The sequence below is a fragment of the Schistocerca americana genome, chromosome 7 (assembly GCF_021461395.2).
Source record: "Schistocerca americana isolate TAMUIC-IGC-003095 chromosome 7, iqSchAmer2.1, whole genome shotgun sequence".
Classification (NCBI taxonomy): Eukaryota; Metazoa; Arthropoda; class Insecta; order Orthoptera; family Acrididae; genus Schistocerca; species Schistocerca americana.
The window spans coordinates 8716518-8739231 of NC_060125.1; the positions used below are offsets into that span (position 1 = coordinate 8716518).

The 22714-nt window shown below is 38.7% G+C and overlaps 1 protein-coding gene across 1 annotated transcript in view; it reads right to left on the bottom strand.

Moving 5' to 3' along the window:
* Window positions 1–4850: 4850 nt before the first annotated feature.
* The window catches only part of LOC124622202 (molybdenum cofactor biosynthesis protein 1-like), a 59806-nt gene continuing 41942 nt past the window's right edge, over window positions 4851–22714 (bottom strand). The window contains exon 7 of the mRNA XM_047147851.1: window positions 4851–4906. Within this exon, the coding sequence (XP_047003807.1) occupies window positions 4851–4906 (56 nt within the window). The remainder of the gene's footprint in view (window positions 4907–22714) is intronic.

The following is a 22714-nucleotide window of genomic DNA, read 5'->3' on the forward strand; positions in this document are numbered from 1 at the left end:
CGATGAACCAGTGCAGGTTTACTGTATCCCTTGGAACTTCTCAATGACCATGAAACACAGAAATTGCATCGCGATTGAAATCAAATGCACAATGCCAACTTAAGTACAAGAAGAGTGAATCTTCTAAGAGTTTGTGCTTTGAGCGGCTCCTGGGAAACCAGTATTACATTCCCATTCACCAGTGCAGGTTGAGTCTATCATTTGGACCTTCACATTGACCATGAAACACAGTAATTGCATCGGGATTGAATACAAAATGGACAATGCCAATTTAAGTACAAGAAGAATGAATCTTCTAGGAATTTGTGCTTTCAGCGGCTCCTGGGACAATAGTATTAGATTCCGATGCACCAGTGCAAGTTTACTGTATCCCTTGGATCTTCACATTGACCATGAAACACAGAAATTGCATCGGGATTGTGTACAAATGGCACAATGCTAACTTCAGTACAAGGAGAGTGAATTTTCTAAGAGTTTGTGGTTTGAGCGGCTCCTGGGAGACCAGTATTAGTTTCCGATGCACCAGTGCATGTTTACTGTATCCCTTGGTCCTTCACATTGACCATGAAACATAGAAATTGCATCGGGATTGAATACAAAAGGCACAATGCCAATTAAGTAAAAGAAGAGTGAATCTTCTAAGCGTTTGTGGTTTGAGCGGCTCCTGGGAGACCAGTATTAGAATCCGATGCACCAGTGAACGTTAAATGTATCCCTTTGACCTTCACATTGACCATGAAACACAGAAATCGCATCGGGATTGAATACTTAATGCACAATGCTGACTTACGTACAAGGAGACTGAATCTTCTAAGAGTTTGTGCTTTGAGCGGCTCCTGGGAGACAAGTATTAGATTCTGATGCACCAGCGCAGGTTCACTGTATCCCTTCGACCCCCACATTGAAGATGAAACACAGAAATCGCATCGAGATTGAATAGAAACGGGACAAAGCCGACTTAAGTACAAGAAGAGTGAATTTTCTAAGCAGTTGGCGGTTGAGCAGCTCCAGGGAGACCAGTATTACATTCTGATGCACCAGTACTGGTTTACTGTATCCCTATGACCTTTACATTGCCCATGAAACACAGAAATTTCATCGGGATTGAATACAAAAGGGACAATGCCGACTTAAGTACAAGAAGAGTGAATCTTCTAACTGTTTGTGTTTTGAGCGGCTCCTGGGAGACCAGTATTAGATTCCGATTCACCAGTGCAGGTTTACTGTATCCCTTGGACCTTCACATTGACCATGAAACACAAAAATTGCACCGGGATTGAATACAAAAGGGACTGCCGACTTAAGTACAAGAAGAGTGAATCTTCTAAGAGTTTCTGGTTTGAGAGGCTCCTGGGAGACGAGTAATATATTCCAATGCACCAGTGCAGGTTTACTGTATCCCTTGGACCTTCACATTGACCATGAAACACAGAAATCGCATCGGGATTGAATACTAAATGCACAATGCCGACTTAAGTACAAGAAGAGTGAATCTTCTAAGAGTTTGTGGTTTGAGCGGCTCATGGGAGACCAGTATTGGATTCCGATGAACCAGTGCAGCTTTACTGTTTCCCTTGGAACTTCTCAATGACCATGAAACACAGAAATTGCATCGCGATTGAAATCAAATGCACAATGCCGACTTAAGTACAAGAAGAGTTAATCTTCTAAGAGTTTGTGCTTTGAGCGGCTCCTGGGAAACCAGAATTACATTCCCATTCACCAGTGCAGGTTGACTCTATCATTTGGACCTTCACATTGACCATGAAATACAGATATTGCATCGGGATTGAATGCAAATAGGACAATGGTGACTTACGTACAAGAAGAATGAATCCTCTAGGAGTTTGTGCTTTCAGCGGCTCCTGGGAGACCAGTATTGGATTCGGATGCACCAGCGCAGGTTTACTGTATCCCTTGGACCTTCTCATTGACCATGAATCACAGAAATCGCAACGGGATTGAATACAAAAGGCACAATGACGACTTAAGTACAAGAAGAGTGATCGTCTAAGAGTTTGTGCTTTGAGCGGCTCCTGGGAGGCCGGTACTACATTCCGATGCACCAGTGCAGGTTCACTGTATCATTTGGATCTTCACATTGACCTTGAAACACAGTAATTGCATCGGGATTGAATACAAAATGGACAATGCCAATTTAAGTACAGGAAGAATGAATCTTCTAGGAATTTGTGCTTTCAGCGGCTCCTGGGAGAATAGTATTAGATTCCGATGCACCAGTGCAAGTTTACTGTATCCCTTGGATCTTCACATTGACCATGAAACACAGAAATTGCATCGGGATTGTGTACAAAAGGAACAATGCCAACTTAAGTGCAAGGAGAGTGAATCTTCTAAGAGTTTGTGGTTTGAGCGGCTCCTGGGAGACCAGTATTAGATTCTGATGCACCAGTGCACGTTAAATGTATCCCTTTGACCTTCACATTGACCATGAAACACAGAAATCGCATCGGGATTGAATACTTATTGCACAATGCTGACTTACGTACAAGAAGATTGAATCTTCTAAGAGTTTGTGCTTTCAGCGGCTCCTGGGAGTTCAGTATTAGATTCCGATGCACCAGTGCTGGTTTACTGTATTACTTGGACCTTCACATTGACCATGAAACACAGTAATTGCATCGGGATTGAATACAAATGAGACAATGCCGCCTTAAGTACAAGAAGAGTGAATCTTCTTTTAGTTTGTGCTTTCAGTGGCTCCTGGGAGACCAGTATTGGATTCTGATGCACCAGTGCAGGTTTTCTGTATCCCTTGGACCTTCACATTGACTATGAAACACAGAAATTGCATTGGGATTGAATACAAAAGTGACAATGCTGACTTAAGTACAAGAAGAGTGAATCTTCTAAGAGTTTGTGGTTTGAGAGGCTCCTGGGAGCTAACTCGTTACAATACACCCAGGAAGTGGAGAGGAACCCGCACTGGACACCTCAAAAGGCTGAACATTGGGAATAATTGTAGATGTAGCTAAATGGAATATCTGAAGGGAAGTAACAGAATAATGTGTACTAGGATATGACAAACCTGCCCAAGTCCTCTACAAAGGATACCAAGGGTGTAAATAATTTTTTGATAACATTTTGTATTTAAAAATATTTGTGTGTATAAATTGTTCATGTTGATGTAAATTTGACAATTTAAGAAATGGTCATGCTTAGGAACAATATAAGAAATAGGCGTTATGTAAAAGCCAGTGTGCTTTTGTTTGAAACGAAAATGGCTATGGAGAGTGGAAAAGGTTCGAAAGGCGAATTGGCGTGCTACCTTGAGCAAGTGCGGGAAGTAAGTCACACTGTCTGTAGGCAGCAGTGATTGAGGTAACTCCTTTGTGGAGCAGAAGCTTTGCCTGCAAATTTTCATAAAAATGCCTCGGTTGAAGACTGCAAACAGCTTGCAGCATAGCTGCGAGTTGTTGAGCTACTGTATGTAAAACTGAATGAAGCCAAGTAGAGAAATTGAGCCCATACAGCAAGAAACTTGCAGGCTGTAGTGTGGGTAGTTTAGCCGTCATAACTGTTCGCCACACCCAAGCCTACAGCCCACAGATAAGATTTTTTTCTATTTTTACCTTTGTAGGGCATGAACCATTAATTTAAACTGTGTTTTAATAATCATTCTTGAACTTTACGGAAACTGGTTCACCCTGTTATTTCATCCTAATCATACATCTGTATAGGGTTCCTTCCTGGTGTTTGATTAATCCGAGTGTCCTGTTTTACAGACTTATGAAGTTCCAAGTTAATATAAAGAGGCACCATTTAAATAGCTTTAGTGTAAATAATAAAAATGTTTTCTTAACTATTGCAAAGTGTTGTAGTTTGGTTACATAAAATTCAATCAGAGTGAAGCCAAGTTACTAAAACCTGTTAGATGGCTATACAGAATTAGTTCAAAGAATAATAGCTTTTGAAAGTTAATTCCACCAAGAAAGAGGTTTTCTTTAAGTGAAATGTTCAGTTAAAAAGTGTGTGCTTTAGTGTCTAAGTATTTAAGTTTCTTGATTATGGAAAGTGCTTTTCTAAAGGTTGTCCCCCCCACCCCGGCTAATTTTTTTTACCTTCCTCGAAGTTATCTACTGGGCTTTTTCTTTTTTAAAAACATAATGCATAAAGATGTAGCCCAAAATTGTTTAAGTGGGGTAATTTATTTGAAGAGCCAAACTAAACAGTAGCAAGAAAGTAGGCAAAATTCACATTTCTGCTTCTCCAATACTTCACTATTTCATTGCCAGGATAGGTTGGTGACCATTAAGTACATGTTTCATACCACTAAATGAACTTGGAAATGAGTTGTCCTAGCTTCAGTATATTATTATTCATACTGTGTTTCTATCTAGCCACTGGGTAAGATCTTAGGAAAAGAAGTGAATAGTCAAATTTTCTTATCCATTAGATGCAACACATGGTAAATCCTGTAAGAAGGATAACTCTATTGATTATCTTTTCCTATAAACAGGACTATCCTTCCATAGTGTATTTTATTTGGAAACTAAATTAAATTTTAGTAAGAGGGTTATACGTGGCAACATAGAGACAGGGTTTCTGTTATTTGTGTAAAAGCATACTAATATCATAATGGTAGTGTTATAAGGTCCTATTAATGTGTGGTCATGACATTTGTTAAATGTCTCACCACATTCCTATTGAAACTATTTACTCTTCTTGTAAATAACACCTATGACAATTTTATACAAATGTCCACTAAGACTTTGCTCGTCAACTTTCATTTAGGTAACAGCGATCTTTAGATGTATTTAAATCAGTACTGTTAAGAAATACTGACTAGCTTTATTTTCAAGAATCTCAAGTTTAAGTTATACATACTGTTATCCTCCAATAAGAATCATTGGCCGATTCTTCATCTTTGACAGGTTTAGCATGCCTGCAATGCAAAACATTATCTTTTGTATTAACAGATGAAATCCAACTTTTTAAATTTAATAAATGCTTATACAAACATAAAGTTTCTTCAAAAAATGTATTTCTGACAACTTCCTGTCACAGATAATTTTCACTGAATGTTGCAACCCAGTTATATTGCTGATGAGAAGCAAATGTTGATCTTTTCCCTCTCTTCCTTCACCATCTCCTGTTTACAGAATGAGATTTTCACTCTGCAGCGGAAACGAGGTACTGGCAGAAGTAAAGCTGTGAGTACCGGACGTGAGTCGTGCTTTGGTAGAGCACTTGCCTGCGAAAGGCAAAGGTCCCGAGTTCGAGTCTCGGTCGGGCAAACAGTTTTAATCTGCAAGGAAATATCATCTCCTGTTTTGTTCACCTTGACATATTTCTACCAAAAAGACTACCCCAATGGATCCACTGCTTATATTTAACACACAGTAAATTCAGTTCAAATATTTCCTTAACAGAGGATGTGCATTGACGAGCTTGAATTAATCAGAAAAATATAAACAGATACTAACCATTCCACAGCTCTTACAAAATACTTGCATTAAGTAATCATCAAAGCTACTTTTTGTACAGCAAGAGGACTAACAGTCAAAATGGTGCTACATGCTACAGGCAGTGCAATACAATTTATTTTACTCATTGCTACAGCAATAAATGTACTTATAAAAATATTCAGACTTAGACTATAATCAAATACAGAGAGAGAAAATATTCTAACTAAAGAGATATAGCAGCCATAGGCAGAAACAAATAAAAAAACTGATACTAATCTTAGCTTTGAGGACCAAAAGTTTCTTCATCTGGAAAATGTAAAAAGAGAAATGAGACTGTTCAAGAATTAAGGATGAAAATTCAGGATCTTGAGTCAAGGAAGATGGATGGTTAAATGAATGAAAAAACTAGACTGGACATGATGAAATTGAGTTGCGAAAGAGCAGCAGATGATGTAATTTTAAATGCTGAGAAATAAGATCTCTTCAAGAGGAGCCACCAAAAGGTCAAATAAGTGAAAAACAAGCTGAAAATACCGGTAAATGGGCTAAAATGGCGGCAAATAGATAAACGAAACAGAAAGATAGTGCTGAAGAACAGGCAACCAAACAACCACAACAACAACAACAACAATAATAATAACAGCACATTGTAGCAATATATAATAGCAGTCCCACAACATCTGGAGGAAGATTTTCCACTAACAGAACAATAAATTCATGAAGCCATCAAATCATTCCAACACTCCACTACAGAAAAATTATTGAAATAGTCAGAACACACAAATGATCTACAACTGCTGTTTGAGAACATTTGGAAAGCTGAAGAGATTATGGAAAGCATTAATCCACAGCTATGAAAAAAAGGGGAAACACAAAATGTCAACAATTGCAGAGATGCCTCACTTCTGCCAGTGATATACAAAATATTATCAAAAATTCTCTGGACAGAGTTGTAGAAACTTTAGACAAATAACTGGGAGAATCTCAAGGAGCTCTAGAAAGGGAATACCCTGCACAGAACAGATGTTTATTAGAAAATCGATAATTCTCCACATACTGTTAATCACCAAACCTATAATAGTATCATGTATAGGTTTCAAGAAAACATTTGATTTGGTAGGCAGAGAAATTATAGGTAAAATCATCAAAGAATTTTGTGTTAAAGCAAACATAATCCTCAAAACACTAGCAAATAGGATGGCAGAAGCTAAATTTATGGGAGAAGTATCTCAACCATTTGAAATAAAAACTGATGTTAGACAAGGGGACAGTTTATCACCTTTACTGTAACACTGCATTCTAGAAAAAATAGAAAGTATCTGGAATTTGGAGAAAAAAAAATCACAAAATTGAACCAATAATTTTAGGATGAAAAACAAATGGAATTAAGGTAAACTGCCTGGCTTCTGCAGATGATTCTGATATACTTTCAAAAAATCTGGCAGACAGTTTTTGAAAGAAATCTTTTGGAAGAAATAGCAAAGGGAGCTGGTCCCAAAATTTCAGCCGAAAAAACAACATTGATGACAATTTCAAACAATGCATCAACACTCTTAGAAAAACAAAAAAGTAAAATAGCATTAGGAAGTAAATTTAAATATATTGGACAAACTGTACAACAAAATGGACTAGAAGAATTAACAGTAGATGCAAGAGTCAGCAAACTGGAGAGAGCAAATCGTTTGACAAAGGATATTTACAACAAGAAATGTACAACTAAAAAAACAAAACGAAGACACTATACCACAGTGGTATGACCAGGATGTTTATATGGTTGAGGATGCCTAATGATGAACTATAAGCTGGACAGAACAGAGGTTCCTCAAAGGAGCATTATTAGAAAATAATGGTTGCAATACAAGCTACAGATGGCTGGAAAATGAGAAGTAATGAGGAGATCTACAAAAATTTTGAGAAAATATCAGAAGTAATGGCTAAAAGAAGATTAATCTTTTTTTAGAGACCTCTACTGAATGAGTAGTTCTGGAAGAAGGAATCAATGATAGCATGGATTACAGAAATAAGAAAGAAACAACATCAAACAATCAGAAATAATAGAAAGAAACCTTTTTACAGATAAAATACTGAATTTAAAAGGATCATCACCTCTCCAAGATCAAAATTAATTTCATCCCTCTCAATAAGACCGTGAAAACCGGAAATAAAATTCATAAATATGATATTGCGAAGCTCAAAATCAATCAAAACATATTGGAACAATGCCACCAGTAACTGACAGTTGAATCCCATAAATGGGCAGACATTGACTCCATGATCCAACAAGCAGCTAATACTAAAATCCTGACAGCTAAAAAGAGGAATCATACATGGTGGAATGAGGTTTGTGGTGAGGTGGTGGGCCAAACAGCAAGTGCATGGAAAAAGTGGAACTCTACCAGGAGACCTGATGATTTTGATGTATTCCATGAAGTTCGAAAATATGCAGCCAGAACTCTACGAAGGGCTAAGCAGTTGCATGAGAAACAGCAGTTATAACAGATCGATCAGCGTTTCCAGATAAACAATGTCAGAGACTTCTATCAGACGTTCAAATCGAATTTGAAAGGATACCAAGCCCCTAGTTTTTGTTTTAGAGACGAAAATGGAAAGCTCAGTGTTGTGTACATAGTTCCGCGTATTCAGCGCGTACACAAATTTCCCACTAGAGTGAGCCCCGCTAAGCACAACAGCGCAGGCGCAGCACTCGTCCATCTCCGCACTACGAGATGGCGCTGCCACAGAGACGGACCAAATTCTGCTTCCGCCGATTCGCGTATTAATATGTAACAGAGCCAATGAGATTGCTGCTAAGATAGAACACTTTCTCCTCGCGCATCACACTCGCGCAGTGATACATGAACGTGCGAGGTATTATAACAAGTGTAAAGACCTTCGACCAGTCAGTCTGCATTTGTCTGCACCAGTCTGCATTAGTCTGTACCAGTCTGCATAGTCTGTACCAGTCTGTACGAGTTCTACAATTGTCTGTACCAGTCCATAGTCAAGATTCAGTTTGCGCCTAATAAGATTACCATATTCCTGTACATTGCCACGAAGATAAATGTATAGACACTTTCGTCAAGTACCCGAGATATATGTGAGAATAAGATTAATGTATCAATACCAAAGGAACTTCAGATTGTCAATTGTAAATAGCATCCAGAACCAAGTTAAGTAATTTTTATATTTGTTATTATTTTAATAAATGAATGTGAAAACTAATCAAGTTCTGTTTAAAGTTGGTCACCGTCAATCTGCTACTCTCAGCGTGCAAGTGGCATTTCTATCGTCTGACCTAATGGCAGAAGATAAATACGCCATGATAAGACCACGAGACATATTGCTGACACTCGCTTACTTTGTTAGAGCAACAAGTCAAATAATCTGATGGTGTGTGCACTGAAGGTCTTACAGTACGCACACCACACTCGGCCTGACCAACAAAAAAACTGCAAGATAATGTCTCGTTACTTTGAAAACCTACTTAATTGTGATGAACCGAAAGAAAGATTCCCTGTATGTGCCCCAATCCACAAACTACCCCTCATCTCCATCTAGTAAAGAGGAGACCAAAGAGATCATCAACAACTTTAAGAATAATAAGGCAGCTGGAGAGGATTCAATAGTGGTGGAACTACTGAAGCTGGCAAATAATGAAACTCTAGATATACTAGTCCAACTTTTTGAGGAGATCTGGAGAGCTAGGATGATACCAACTGAATGGCAGTCAGCTTTAATCCATCGTCTACACAAAAAAGGTGATAAATAGAATGTCAATAACTATAGGGGTACCTCATTAGTATCTGTTCCATATAAGATTCTCTCGAAAGTGATACAGAATAGAATAGAAGATCATTGTAACCAACTGATTGGGGACTATCAAGCTGGTTTCCAAAAGGGTGATTCTTGCGCAGAACAGATCTTTAACCTGAAGAACATCATGAGGTACAAAAAAAAATTGGAAGAAATAACTATGTGGTCATGTTTGTTGATTTTCAGAAAGTATATGACTCCATCGACTGACATGCATTAATGAATATTTTGGAAAAGTTTGGGGTGGATAATACATCAAGAAAGCTGATCAAACAAACTCTTGCTAACACAGTGTCGAAAATTAAACTTATGGGTGAGGTATCTGAACCCTTTACAATCAGAACGGACATAAGACGAGGAGATGGACTATCCCTCTCCTTTTCAATTGTGTCTTGGAAAAGGTCATTCGAGAGTGGAGAAAGTTATTAACCCAAGAAGAAACAAATGAAGAGTGGTTCAGACTTGGTCCTAAGAACAAAGGGGTGTGCATTGACTGCTTAGATTTTGCGGCTGACCTGGCCATTTTTGCTAACAACATAGAGTCAGCAATCAACAAGATAAATAGGCTGTCAGAAATTGATGAAAAAAGTTAGACTCCAGATCTCTATTCAAAAGACAAAATATATGACGAACATCTGTGACGGACCTGAATGGAAGATAACCAACCTGGGAAAAAATCGGATGAGTTAAGAATTTCAGGTATCTCGGTGAAGTCATCCACCAGGAGAATGGATTAAAAGAAGAAGCAATTGTCGGGATGAGGAAGTTAGACCAAGCATACCAACTGACAAAGAATACTTATAACAAAAAGTCTATGAGTATATGGGCCAAGTTCCAACATTATAATACAGTTGTACAACCTGAGGGCTTATAAGCATCCAAAACTTTGACCACGAATAGACAAGGTCAAGCTGAGTGGCTGGAAAAGCGTGAGTGTAGGATATTAAGGAAAATCCTAAGGTAATAGATGGGTCGATGGACAATGACGAATGAGAGCAAATGAGGACACGTGCAGTGAGACAGAACCTATCACAGCATCCATTACAAAGAAATGATTGTTATTTTATGGTCATCTCATGAAAATGGACGGTGATTGACTAACAAAAAGAATACGGAGTTTCATCCTATCTAAGAAAACAAGGCTGAGATGGTTCAAAGAATGTGAAAAAGATCTTAAGCAGATTGGTATCTCAGAGAGAAATTCCTGAAAGGAACAAATTTAGAAGATTGGTGACCAACTACCAAGGTTTTAACATGGCATCAACATTCGAAAGACAGTGAGGACCATTATCTGAAGAGCATAAAAAGGCACTTCTTGGAGGGGCTCAGAAGATACTGGCAGGAAGTCAAAGCTGGAGCAAGAACAAGACCTGGACACTAGAGTGAAGTCGGTTGTTACCACGCAGTCCGTAGAGACTCACCTCAATAAAAAAAATAAGTAAATAAAAATAAAAGGCTTTCAATGCAGAAGAAATAGGGGATTGAGAACAACACGAATAGAATAAAGGGGGAAAAACATGAGGAGGAGATGGACGAGTACTGGAAAAACAGGAGACGACAAGGGAAGAAGAAGAAGTGAAGTTATTACATGACGAGAGATGGTGATTGGATTTGATTTGATTCAGTTTTTGTTACATACACCGAAAAAATGAGATGATTCTCGAGGGTGTGGAACATGTCAGAATGTATAACACAAAACATTTTAATATAATGAATACTTCCCTGATCATTTGTCACGAGATTGTCAAAATAGGTGAATACAATACAGTAAACTGGAAAAGCTAATATTTACAGAATTAATACGCTGTCAGAATGAAACATTGTTATGCACTATTAATAAATTTATCATACACAAAATACTTAATATTGACTGTTGCAACCAAGTGCTGTCAAAACTTAAATCTAACATATTTTTACTTAAGCTGGCCTTTCAGTCTCTGTTAGGATATTCATCTATAGAGTAGACGGCATTGCCTATCAAAAAGTCATTCAAACTCTGTTTAAACTGTGCTTTATCTGAAACCAAGTTTTTAATGGGTGCTGGTAATTTATTGAAAATGTGTGTTCCTGAATATTGGACCCCCTTTTGGACCAACATAAGTGATTTTAGGTCTTTATGTAGATTGTTCTTATTCCTAGTATTGATAATATGTATTGAGCTATTTGTTGGAAATATAGATATGTAACTTGCAACAAATTTCATTAAGGAGTAAGTATACTGAGAAGCAATGGTCGGAATTCAAAGTTCCTCGAATAGGTTCTACACAATGTTCTTCAAAGACTGGTCCCAGATACTCCATTGCACCATTCACCGAACCTGATAACCCCGAGCCGTCAGTAACAAAAATTAAGTCTTGCTTAAGAGATTTACAACACTACATGCACTTGTTACCAAAGCCTCATTTACTTTTAGAGCTATCTGTTCCACTTCCTTTTTGGCCCCACTTCTCTCTGTCTTCACTATATCCCATACAGTTCTTATTTTGTTGATACAATTATCTTTTTCTCTTAATAAAGCTACTTCAATTTCTGGATTACTTGATTCAATATTTTGCAGTATTCTTTGTAATGCATTACAATGCTAATATCAGAAATGTTCCTAGATAGTAGATACAGTCTCCTTTTTCCCCACATGATATCTTTATTCCTTGTGTAATCCATGGTTTATCTTTTGACTTCTGTGTGATCTGAGTTACCTTTAGGGGAAAACAATTTTCAAAAGAGGAGGTAACTTTATTAATAAATGCTTTGTATTTTCCATTTGAGTCAGGTAAACATCTCTCCAGTTCATGTCTTTGAGCAATTTCCTGAATTCCTCAATTTCTGGCTTATTTATTATCCTCCTGTACTCAGATTTAATATTTTTTTTATCCTGAGAAGTTTCAACATTTGACACAGGATGCTGCACGTTGTGATCAGATAGTCCATTTACTATTGGTTTTGTGATATGACTTTTTTCCCCTAGATTTGTTCATAAAGATATTATCAATAGCAGTCTCAGAGCATTTACATATCCTAGCTGCAAAGTTCACAATAGGAACTAAATTGAATGATAGTATTAAAAACACCAGCAACCACTATTTCCTCTTCTTCTTCTTCTTTTTTTTTTTTTTTTTTTTTTTTTTTTTTTACACAAGCCATTCCTTTCGCTTTGTGAAATGAAGCACTGCCTAGTTCCAAAACACAGGACTATTATGACAAGGTGAAATGTTCTCAGAGTGCTACATGTATGATAGTAAATGTAATCAGCACTATAGTTGTTTTCTGAGTAGTTATGCTGTGTGTGTTTCATTCAATCAGATGAAATGGAATAAAATCATCTATTTATTTATTTGGGCTCTTTATCACCAAGATACATTCAATGTTGGTTGAGGTTTATCTTTTGAATTCACTCCAGTGTAGATTGTCAAAATTTTATCAGTTGTCAAAGTACTTGTAACACAGTTTTCGAATTTACTGCCATCCAGGAAAGTCTCGCACTCATATTATTCTCAGAGACTGAGAGCTGGCTGAAACCCAGAGTAGAAAGCTCTCACATATTTAGTGATTAATGGAATATATATCGGAAAGGCAGGTTAGACACTGTAGGAGAGGGAGTGTCCATTGTCTCTATTGAGGTCAAAGCTGATTGTGACAGTGAAGTTACCTGGTTGCCTATAACAAGTCTATGTGAAATCACGTTAATTAATGGATGTTTTAATCAGCCACCCGGTTTTGCTATGACAGTTTTGGAGCCATTCACAGAAAGTCTACAGACAGTAGCACGTCAATACCTAGATCATGCAATACTAGTTGGAGGTTAATTTAGCCTACTGAGTATAGATGGTAGCCTATGGCTTCATTGCAGGGGGTGCAGTCAATCTTGTGAAGCACTTTTGAATGTGGTTTTCAAAAATTGTCTTGAGCACCTAGTTTGGCATGCCACATGCAATGGAAATATCTTAGACCTTGTAGTTACAAACAGGCCAGATATCATCAATGACTTCAGCATAGAGATGGGGATTAATAATCATGATAACATCATAATAACTAAGGTTACAAAAATTAATAAATCAGTCAAGAAGGCTAGGAAAACGTTCATGCCAGAAAGAGCAGATAAGCAGATGTTAGCATCTCACTTAGACAGAACTGACATCACTTAGTTCCATTAAGATGGACGTAGAGAGATTATGGTCAAAGCTTAAACAGATCGTGAATTGCACTCTCAACAAGTCTGTACCTAGTAAACAAATTAAGGATGCAAAAGAGCCACTGTGGTTTAACAATGAAATTCGGAAAATACTGAGGAAGGAAAAGCTACTGCACTCTTGGTTCAAAAGAGAATGCCAAATGGCAACAAGGAAAGGTTACTACCACTGTCATACCTCAGCAAAAGATCTGGCTGAGAAGCAGGGGAAATTATTGTCCTATGTAAAATCACTAAGTGAGTCAAAGGTTTCCATCATGTCACTTGACCAGTCTGGTGTGGCAGTAGGAGATAAATGTTTTAAATTTTACATTTAAGAAATAATTCATGCAAGAGAATCGTATAAACATACCGTCATTTGACAATAGTACAAAGACACCTAACAACAATCACCTGTAAACATGTGCCATGTCAGTGCTCTTGGAAGAGAGCTGTGGCAGTGACACGGCTCTGTTGTTGTTCCTGTGTAGTGATCTGCAAAGACGGGGGGGGACGGGTAGAGATTCAAGCAGTGATGAAGTACTTCATAAAGATAGGTATGAAAGCGAAGGACATTCATGCCAATTTCCAGAATACACCAGGGGCTCTGCTCCTTTGTCTTCAACTGTTGCCAAGTGGATAAATGAATTTAAATTTGGTCAGGAGAGCTTAGATGATGATCATCCATGAATAGGTCAGCCGAGATGTGTCACTACTCTAGAAATCATTGCAAAAGTGCGCATAATGATCAAGGAGGATCACCAATTTAGAGTGCATGAAATTGCTCACGCTTGCCAGATGTCATCTGAAAGGTATTCACAAGATGGGTGCCGCGACTCTTGATGCTGGGTCAAAAACACATGAGAATGGACATATCACAACAATGTTTGGCCTGTTTTAGGAGAAACAAACAAGAACTTTTGTGCTGGTTTGTGACCACGAGGAAACTTTGGTTTACTACTATACCCCAGAGACAAAGCAACAATCAAAGCATTGGAAACATGCTGAATCTCCGTCGCCAAACTCCTTCAGCGGGGAAGGACATGGCGTCAGTGTTCTGGGATGCGCCACCAAATTCCTTCAGCGGGGAAGATCATGGCATCAGTGTTCTGGGATGAGAAGGGGATTCTGTTTGTACTTTATCTCCCCACTGGGCAAACAATTACTGGAGAATACTGTGCTAACCTTCTGGACAAATTGCAACAAAAGATATGAGAAAAAGGCCAGGTTTAATAAGGAAGAAAGTCATCTAGCATCAAGCCAATGCACGCTCGCACGCATGTGCCATCGCCATGGTAAAATTACACAAACTAAGGTATGAATTGTTGCCACACGTGCCTCTTCCCTAAACTGAAAATTTTTCTTTGTGGATGAAGATTCACTTAAATTAAGAATTGATAGCCTGAGTTGACAACTATTTTGTAGGCCTGGAGGAAAATCATTGTCGAGATGGGATCAAGGTATTGGAACACTGTTGGACCAAGTGAATTAATCTACAAGCAGGGTACATTGAAAAACAAAAAAGTTTCAGTGACATAAGTACTTTTTTTCTATTCTGTTTCAAGAACTTTTCAAACCACCCTCGTAAGCATCCCTGACACCTGAAATAATTAAAAACAAATGTCACCAGTTGCAGATGGAATCTCAATTTGGTTTTACAAAGAGTGCTATATGGCACTGGACCCTTACTTAGCTTGTATTTATTGTGAATCTCTCACCCAGCAGAAAGACCTAAGCAACTGGGGAAAAAATACAGAGGCGTCTCCTGTATATACGAAGGGCGAAAGAACAGACCCGCGAAATTACAGACCAATACCCGTAACATCAGTTTGCTGCAGAATTCTTGAACATATTCTGGGTTTGAATCTAATCAGTTTCATAGAGACCAATAAGTTTATGTCCACAAATCAGTACAAAGCATCACTCATGGGCAACTCAGCATGCCCTTTTGTCATACAATGTCTGTTCAAAAAATTCCAGAACTTTGTCCACAAAATTTTCTATGCTTATCTTTTAGTTACTATGGATTGTCTCCTTCAAAATACTCTACTCCAAAATTGATACACTGCTCCCAATATCATTTCCACTTCCAGGAGCAGTCTTGACACACATCTTGCTGGGTCGCATAAAGTGCCGTCTGCGAATTTTCTTCTATCTCATCTACCATTGCAAAACTTCATCCTTTTCACCTTTGGAAATAAAAAGAAGTCTGCAGGGGTCATACTATTCTCACAAGGAACATCTCAGTCTCATTTGTAAGATCCAAAAAGTTTTTTTGGTCTTGACTCATGAGCGTGGAATGAACTTGACGGCAACACAGTGCATTCCAAGATGCTGTGTCATTTCATAACATGATCCAACTGAAATGTTACATTCTTCTACAATCTCTCGGACAGTGAATCTTCGACTGGCACACACAATTTCGTTGACGTTCCTGACACAAGCATCATCAGTGGACATCTAAGAGCGTCCTGAACAAGGATCATGTTTGACTTTTGTAAAGCCATTTTTAAAACGTGTGAATAATATATAACACCGAGTATGGCTTAAGTACTCATCGCTATAGGCTCCCAGCATCATTTGGTGTGTCTCTGTAAAGGTTTTCTTGAGTTTCACACAAAATTTAATGCAGATGCATTGCTCCTCTAACTTTGCCATCACAAAATTCACAAACCCAGATTCCATATTTCTTGATTTCCGAGAAGCATTTGACATAATGACTCAATGCAGACTTTTAACAAAGGTACAAGCACATGGAATACATTCCCAGACATGTGAGTGGCTCAAAGACTTCTGAAGTAATAGAACCCACTACATTATCCCGACGGTGAGTGTCCATCAGGTGACTGGGGTATCATTAGGATCGTTCCAGGGATGTGTGATAGGAGAGCTATTACTCATATTTTCTATGTGCATAACTGATTTGATGGACAAAGTGGACAGTAATCTGTGGTTGTTTGCTGATGATGTTGTGGTGTATGGAAGGTGTCATCGTTGAGTGATTTAGGAGGATAAAAGATGACCTGGACAAAGTTCCCAGTTGGTGTGATAAATGACAGCTAACCCTAAATGTAGAAAAATATAAGTTACTGCAGATGAGTTGGAAAAACAAATCCATAATGCCAGAATCCAGCATTAGTAGTGTCATGAATGAAGAAGTCACATTGTTTCAATATCTGGACGTAACATTGCAATGTGATATGAAATGGAACAAACGTGTGAGGGTCATGGTAGGGAAGGCGAATAATCATCTTTTGTTTGTTGGGTGAATTTTACTACAGTGTGGCTCAGCTGTGATGGACATCACATATAGGATGCTAGTGTGATCTCTTCTTGAGTACAGTTTGAGTGTCTGGTATCCGCAAGGGGTCGAATTAAAGCAGACATTGAGGTAATTCAGAGGCAGGATACTAGATTTGTTAACAGTAGGTTGAAACAACAACATACAAGTATTATGGAGATGTTTCTGGAACTCAAATGGGAATCCCTGGAGGGATTTTGAGGAACACTGTGCTGACTGCAGAACAATTCTGCTTGCACCAACATACATTATGCGTAAGGACCACAAAGATAAGAGACAACAAATTAGGACTCATAGAGAGGCATATAGACATTCACTTTTTCCTCACTCAATTGGCAGATGGAACGGGAAAGGAACTGACTACAGTTGAAATAAAATTACTTGATAGTTGGCACTTCAAACGCCAATAAGAGTAGTCAGCGTCACACTTGAACTGTCTGCTGTTGCCAAACTCCACCAAAATTGGCCAGTCACTTCCAATTCCTGGTTCAGCATTCTTTCTTGATGTATTTGTATCCCGAATTACGAGCCCCACACTTTTATTATGTATTTCATGACACGCGATACCTACACCAAAAACAACACACATTAACAATGCTAATGAAAGACACACATTTCATTCATAGCACTAACCAAACACTACTGAATAACTCAGCACAAGGTGTGATTCAGTATCATACATATAGTTATCATATTCACAGAGATCATCTTACATTAGATAAGCTTTTCACTACACTGCGTGAAACTGAAATTTTTAAGGTTGCAATTCATAGTTGCAACTGGGTCACTACATTCACATATATAAATACTTCATGCAGTGCTGTGGCATAGCACAATGGTTGGCAGATTAATCTAATATGTAGCATGTTGTAGGTTTGAATCTCATCAATGTAGCAAAATTTTTATTTTTAAATCTAACCAAAAGAGTGTGATTATTATTTTCATTCAATTAATTGGTTTAAATATATTTTTTTTATTTTTAATAATTTGCTGCATCATTTTTCATCATTGTTTTGACTGTTCTATTTGGTCTTATTTTTCTTCCTGTCATTATTTCTTCATTTGGAATCTGCCTCAGCCATCTATAATCCACGACCAAGTGCCCACATGGACTGTTCACTGATTTCTAACATGGCAGCATGTGCAGCTAGTGTAAGGATAGTTACAGGTAACAAATGACATGGAGAAATTTCAATTTGCTTTCAGCCCTGAAATTGAGTTTTTGTTGTCGTGAGTTTACCCTTAAGGGTTAGCTTTAATTGCCATGAACAAAGCGATCATGATATTAGTACTGCTGCAGACTGTTGACCACAATTTTCTCGGCTGGGTTAGGACACAAGTTTACAGTCAGGGATACAAAATGGGTCGTCTGCCCCAGTTCAGTCACTGGTCACTTTAAATCAATAGTCGACAGAGTATCCAACATTTCTGACATACCTTGCACCAGCCACTAGAAAAATTGCTCTGTGTTAAACATTTAACATAATTTGTGAAGTGAGCTGCTTGTTTGTTGTCACCTGTAACCAAACGGTAGCTGGTAGCCAATGTGGCAACATTGTTGCAGCAAGTGATTGATGTCAACTATCAAGTAATTTTATTCAGACTATTGTAGTGAGACAGGGTACCTTCTGCCATGCACCATATGGTGGCTAGTGGAGTATGTATGTAGATGTGGAATCACATCCCATCTGGAAAGTCAGCCCTTGATCTGCAGTTCTGGGTAACTTTCTCAAAATCTACCGTTTTTCCTAGACCTATCCTTCACCCCTCTTCCTTCCACTTCAACCCTTCTGCCTGAAGAATGAGCTACTGGCTCTGAAGCTCGCCTAATTATAATCTTCTTTTATGTGTGTGTTCTGCCGCCACTTAGCAAGTAGGTTGTTTATCTATCCAATTCAATTATCATGTAATCAAAAGCTGCATTTAACACACCAAGTCTCTTTTACCAATCACTTTTAATATGTCCTACAGAATGTACTGTCTATCCTGTCCTTTTTTGAGATTACTGTTTTGTTGCACTTTTCTACAGGCATCATCTTACTTATTAGGAGTCAGTTCCTTCATGCTGTTGTTGTTGTTGTGGTCTTCAGTCCTGAGACTGGTTTGATGCAGCTCTCCATGCTACTCTATCCTGTGCAAGCTTCTTCATCTCCCAGTACCTACTGCAACCTACATCCTCCTGAATCTGCTTAGTGTATTCATCTCTTGGTCTCCCTCTACGATTTTTACCCTCCACGCTGCCCTCCAATGCTAAATTTGTGATCCCTTGATGCCTCAAAACATGTCCTACCAACCGATCTCTTCTTCTAGTCAAGTTGAAGAGCTGCATGTCCTCGGGAAAAATTATGGCTGTAGTTTCCCCTTGCTTTCAGCCGTTCGCAGTAACAGCACAGCAAGGTGTTTTGGTTAATGTTACATGGCCAGATCAGTCAATCATCCAGACTGTTGCCCCTGCAACTACTGAAAAGGCTGCTGCCCCTCTTCAGGAACCACATGTTTATCTGGCCTCTCAACAGAAACCCCTCCGTTGTGGTTGCACCTACGGTACGGCCATCTGTATCGCTGAGGCACACAAGCCTCCCCACCGACGGTAAGGTCCATGGTTCATGGGGGGAGTTCCTTCATAGTCAACAGTTAAGGAATGGGTGGCTGAATTCATATGTGGCATATGTCTCTGTAAGATGACTCATGAACTACTTCCTAGAATTACAATCAAATATGAAAATGCTGAGAAAGAACACAGTGTGATATTGCAAGATCAGTAATTAAAAAGATGTGCAAAACAGTTGATGCCGTGGCCATACCAGAAAATGAGTGGCATGTCTGTTGAAGCCTGACTACAACCTAATGTGAAAAACAATTTGGGACAATCTGACACACAACTGATTCTATGCACCAATCTGTTCCCGTGGATGAAATGAAACAGCAGTTGCACAAAAATAGCCAAGGTGACTTAATCGGAGAGAAAGAGTGGTCATTGTTTTCTAGGATGCAAAAGGGATTGTATTTTAGATTAGCTTGCAAGACTGAAACAATACCTCACAAATACTATGCAAGTATTCTGACTCAACCGGATGAAAAAATATGGAGCCAAGACCCAGGGGGAAAAAAAAGTTTATCATCAGTGAAATGCATATGGTCACAAAGGCACTTTCACAATAGGAAAACTGGGAGTTTCAAGTGTGAAGTCTTCAAATATCTATTCCATTCTCCAATTTTTTCAGATTCTGACTTTAGCTTCCTCTTCTTTTCTTTTTGTATGAATGATTCACTTAAGACTACATGCGTCACAGCTCAAAACCGTTTTGTGAGTCAACAACTGGATATGTTTTCACTGCTCTGTCTCTTGTAACTCCGTTGGACATGGAGGTAGCAAATGAGGATGTAGGATGTCCATGACATACTGTTGTGCTGTCAGGGTGACCTGAAGTCATATCCGATGCTGCCCCAAACGCCCTCTCCCTATGTCGTTGTCATACTCACTGACAACTGTCATCGCGGGTCTTGTAGAATGTGACTCACTGCTGATCACATGACAGGTGCAGGTGTGAAAGGGTTACAATGTGCTCGGCGTACTTGCAGCAATTCTCCCATGGGCTCGTCAGACACGGTCAACCGGAAGCTTGCTGACAAGCAAGCCGCCCTTACGTACCCAAGCAGTCCAACATGGGGACACTACCACATCTGAATGTCTCACAAATCTGCATACTGCATAATTCAATCAGCCTGGCAAATGGAGACACACAATTAGGCCCCTTCAAATTTTGTTACGTGCTGATAATGCTGACTCACAGAAGTACAGGGCATCTGTGTCCTTCACAGGGATCACTCAACATCTTACGCTCTTCACATCTCTTATAGCTCCTACCATTCACGGTAACAATCCGAGACACAAACAAAGCTAATGCAATCTGGTGACCTTTTTATCCATTTCAGAGGGTTGCGACTCTCATAATTTACCACTGGTATGCACACTCGTGAAACTACGTTGCTTCAGGGAGCTTCCCTTTTTTTTCTTCAAGCAGTTTAGTTCTTTGAATCCATTTTTCTTGTAGCTCAGAATAATTATTTTATTGTGTAGCAAACTTACAGGCTAGCATTCTGGCCTGAGCTGTCTGAGTTGGTGGTCATGTGTGTGTGTGGTGTGCTTGCTTGTGTGAATGAATGGTGTGTATTTCTATTTCTTTTTCTGATGAAGGTTGTGGCCAAAAGCTTATGTGTAAGTGTCTTAACTGTGCCTGTCTGCATTTTAACGTGCCATCTTTATGGTAATTAGCACTCTATCTTTTCCTACACTGCTGATATTCCAACCTGTAGTTTCCATTGTTTGAACTTACGGTCTACTGTTTTATGTTGCAGTGCACTTCTACAAGTGTAATACACAAATGTTGCCTTAGGAAAGTGTCACAATAACATCCATGTCTACCGTTTGCTACTTTTTACGAAATAGCACGTCACACTCGAAATTTAACTTAGCCAATGAAATAAGTTTGAAGATTTATTGTGTGTAAGAGACACAAGGGCCCACTGTGTGGGAAATGTGGGAAGTTCTGTGCAGAGATGGAGTTATCCACAGACACAGTAAGTCTTGGGAGCTATACGGGTGTTTAAACATCGCCACCTGCTGGGATGAGGGGCCACTTACTCTGAGGTGGCGCTGTGCCAGCAACGAGCTCGACCCATTGATTAGCACCACAGATGACAATGAGCAACCAGCTGCTTCTCTGTGCAGAGATATAAAATTTATCGATTTTGGACATCGGGTGACAATCTGTCACATGGAGAACAATGTTTACTCTGGCAATTTTAACACTAATCTAGTGCTCTGCAACATATTAATGTGAAATGTTGTCTATGATGTTGAAGAGTTTAAGTTAAACTGATATCTGAGAATTTGTTGTTTTTGTGGCACTATCCGGAAAATGGCCTCTCTTGCAGCTCCAAGCATAAATGTATAGTGAAGAAGAATAATTAGCACAGCACACTGGAACCGAGTAGGGATCCGGTTTACTGCTCGGCCACTAAATTAGCATATTGTGAGTACACCAGAAGAGACGCTGTACACACTTGCATATACTACATACACAAGTACAAGCATCGATCAAGCTACTGTGAAACTGCACTCTGTGTGACTCATCACTACATCAGAATACTGTAAATGTGGTGATTCCAATTTCGTAAGGTCTCTTCCTGTTTGTTTTCATCAGTTGGATCTTATTTTTCAAGTATGTGGGAATCCAATGAGCTGCCTGTTTGGATACATTCTTTCTGTATGTCCCACAAGTTGGATTCTTTGGAGACACATTGTAACAAGAGTTTTTAGGAATTTGCCTGGAGATTTCACACTGGGTTCTGTGTGATGTATTCCATCTTTTATTCTTGGACCTAAGATTTTTACTACAATTTTACATTCTTCTAATTCAGTTTGCTGTTTTCATGTCTTGTGTTGGACAAAGAGTCTCTCTCATGCATAAAGAAATTCTAATTTGATCACTGTTGTGCAATGTTAGATTTTAGAGTTCCAGGAAAAATACTTTTAGTTAACTGAGAGACAGTTTGTATTTTCTGAAGTCTGGATTCTATGCCTTCTTTTCATTATGATGTTCAGTGGTCTTTTTCACCTAATTATTTAAACTCTTTATCACCGAATACTATGTTGTTGCCTATATAAGTTCACCCAGTGCCATTTTGGTATCGTCCATTAATTTTTTATCCAGGTGAAATTATTAGTCCAATTTTCCTAGATTGCTCCCTTAATATTTCAAATTGCTTTAGCACATCAGTGATGTTTTTGTCAATTAGTATTACATCATCGGTATAGGTTACACAATATAATTCTATCTTTAAGTTTACATTCTAGTCAGTGTAATAGTGCACCTGCTCTTCTCCATTATCTTACAATTTTCTTAGGGGCATAGTTGAATAGCAATGTGTTATGCCATCCCATTTTCATATACTTATGTCTGTCTTAAATTACACTGCTTGAAAAAAAGTGAGACACTCAGA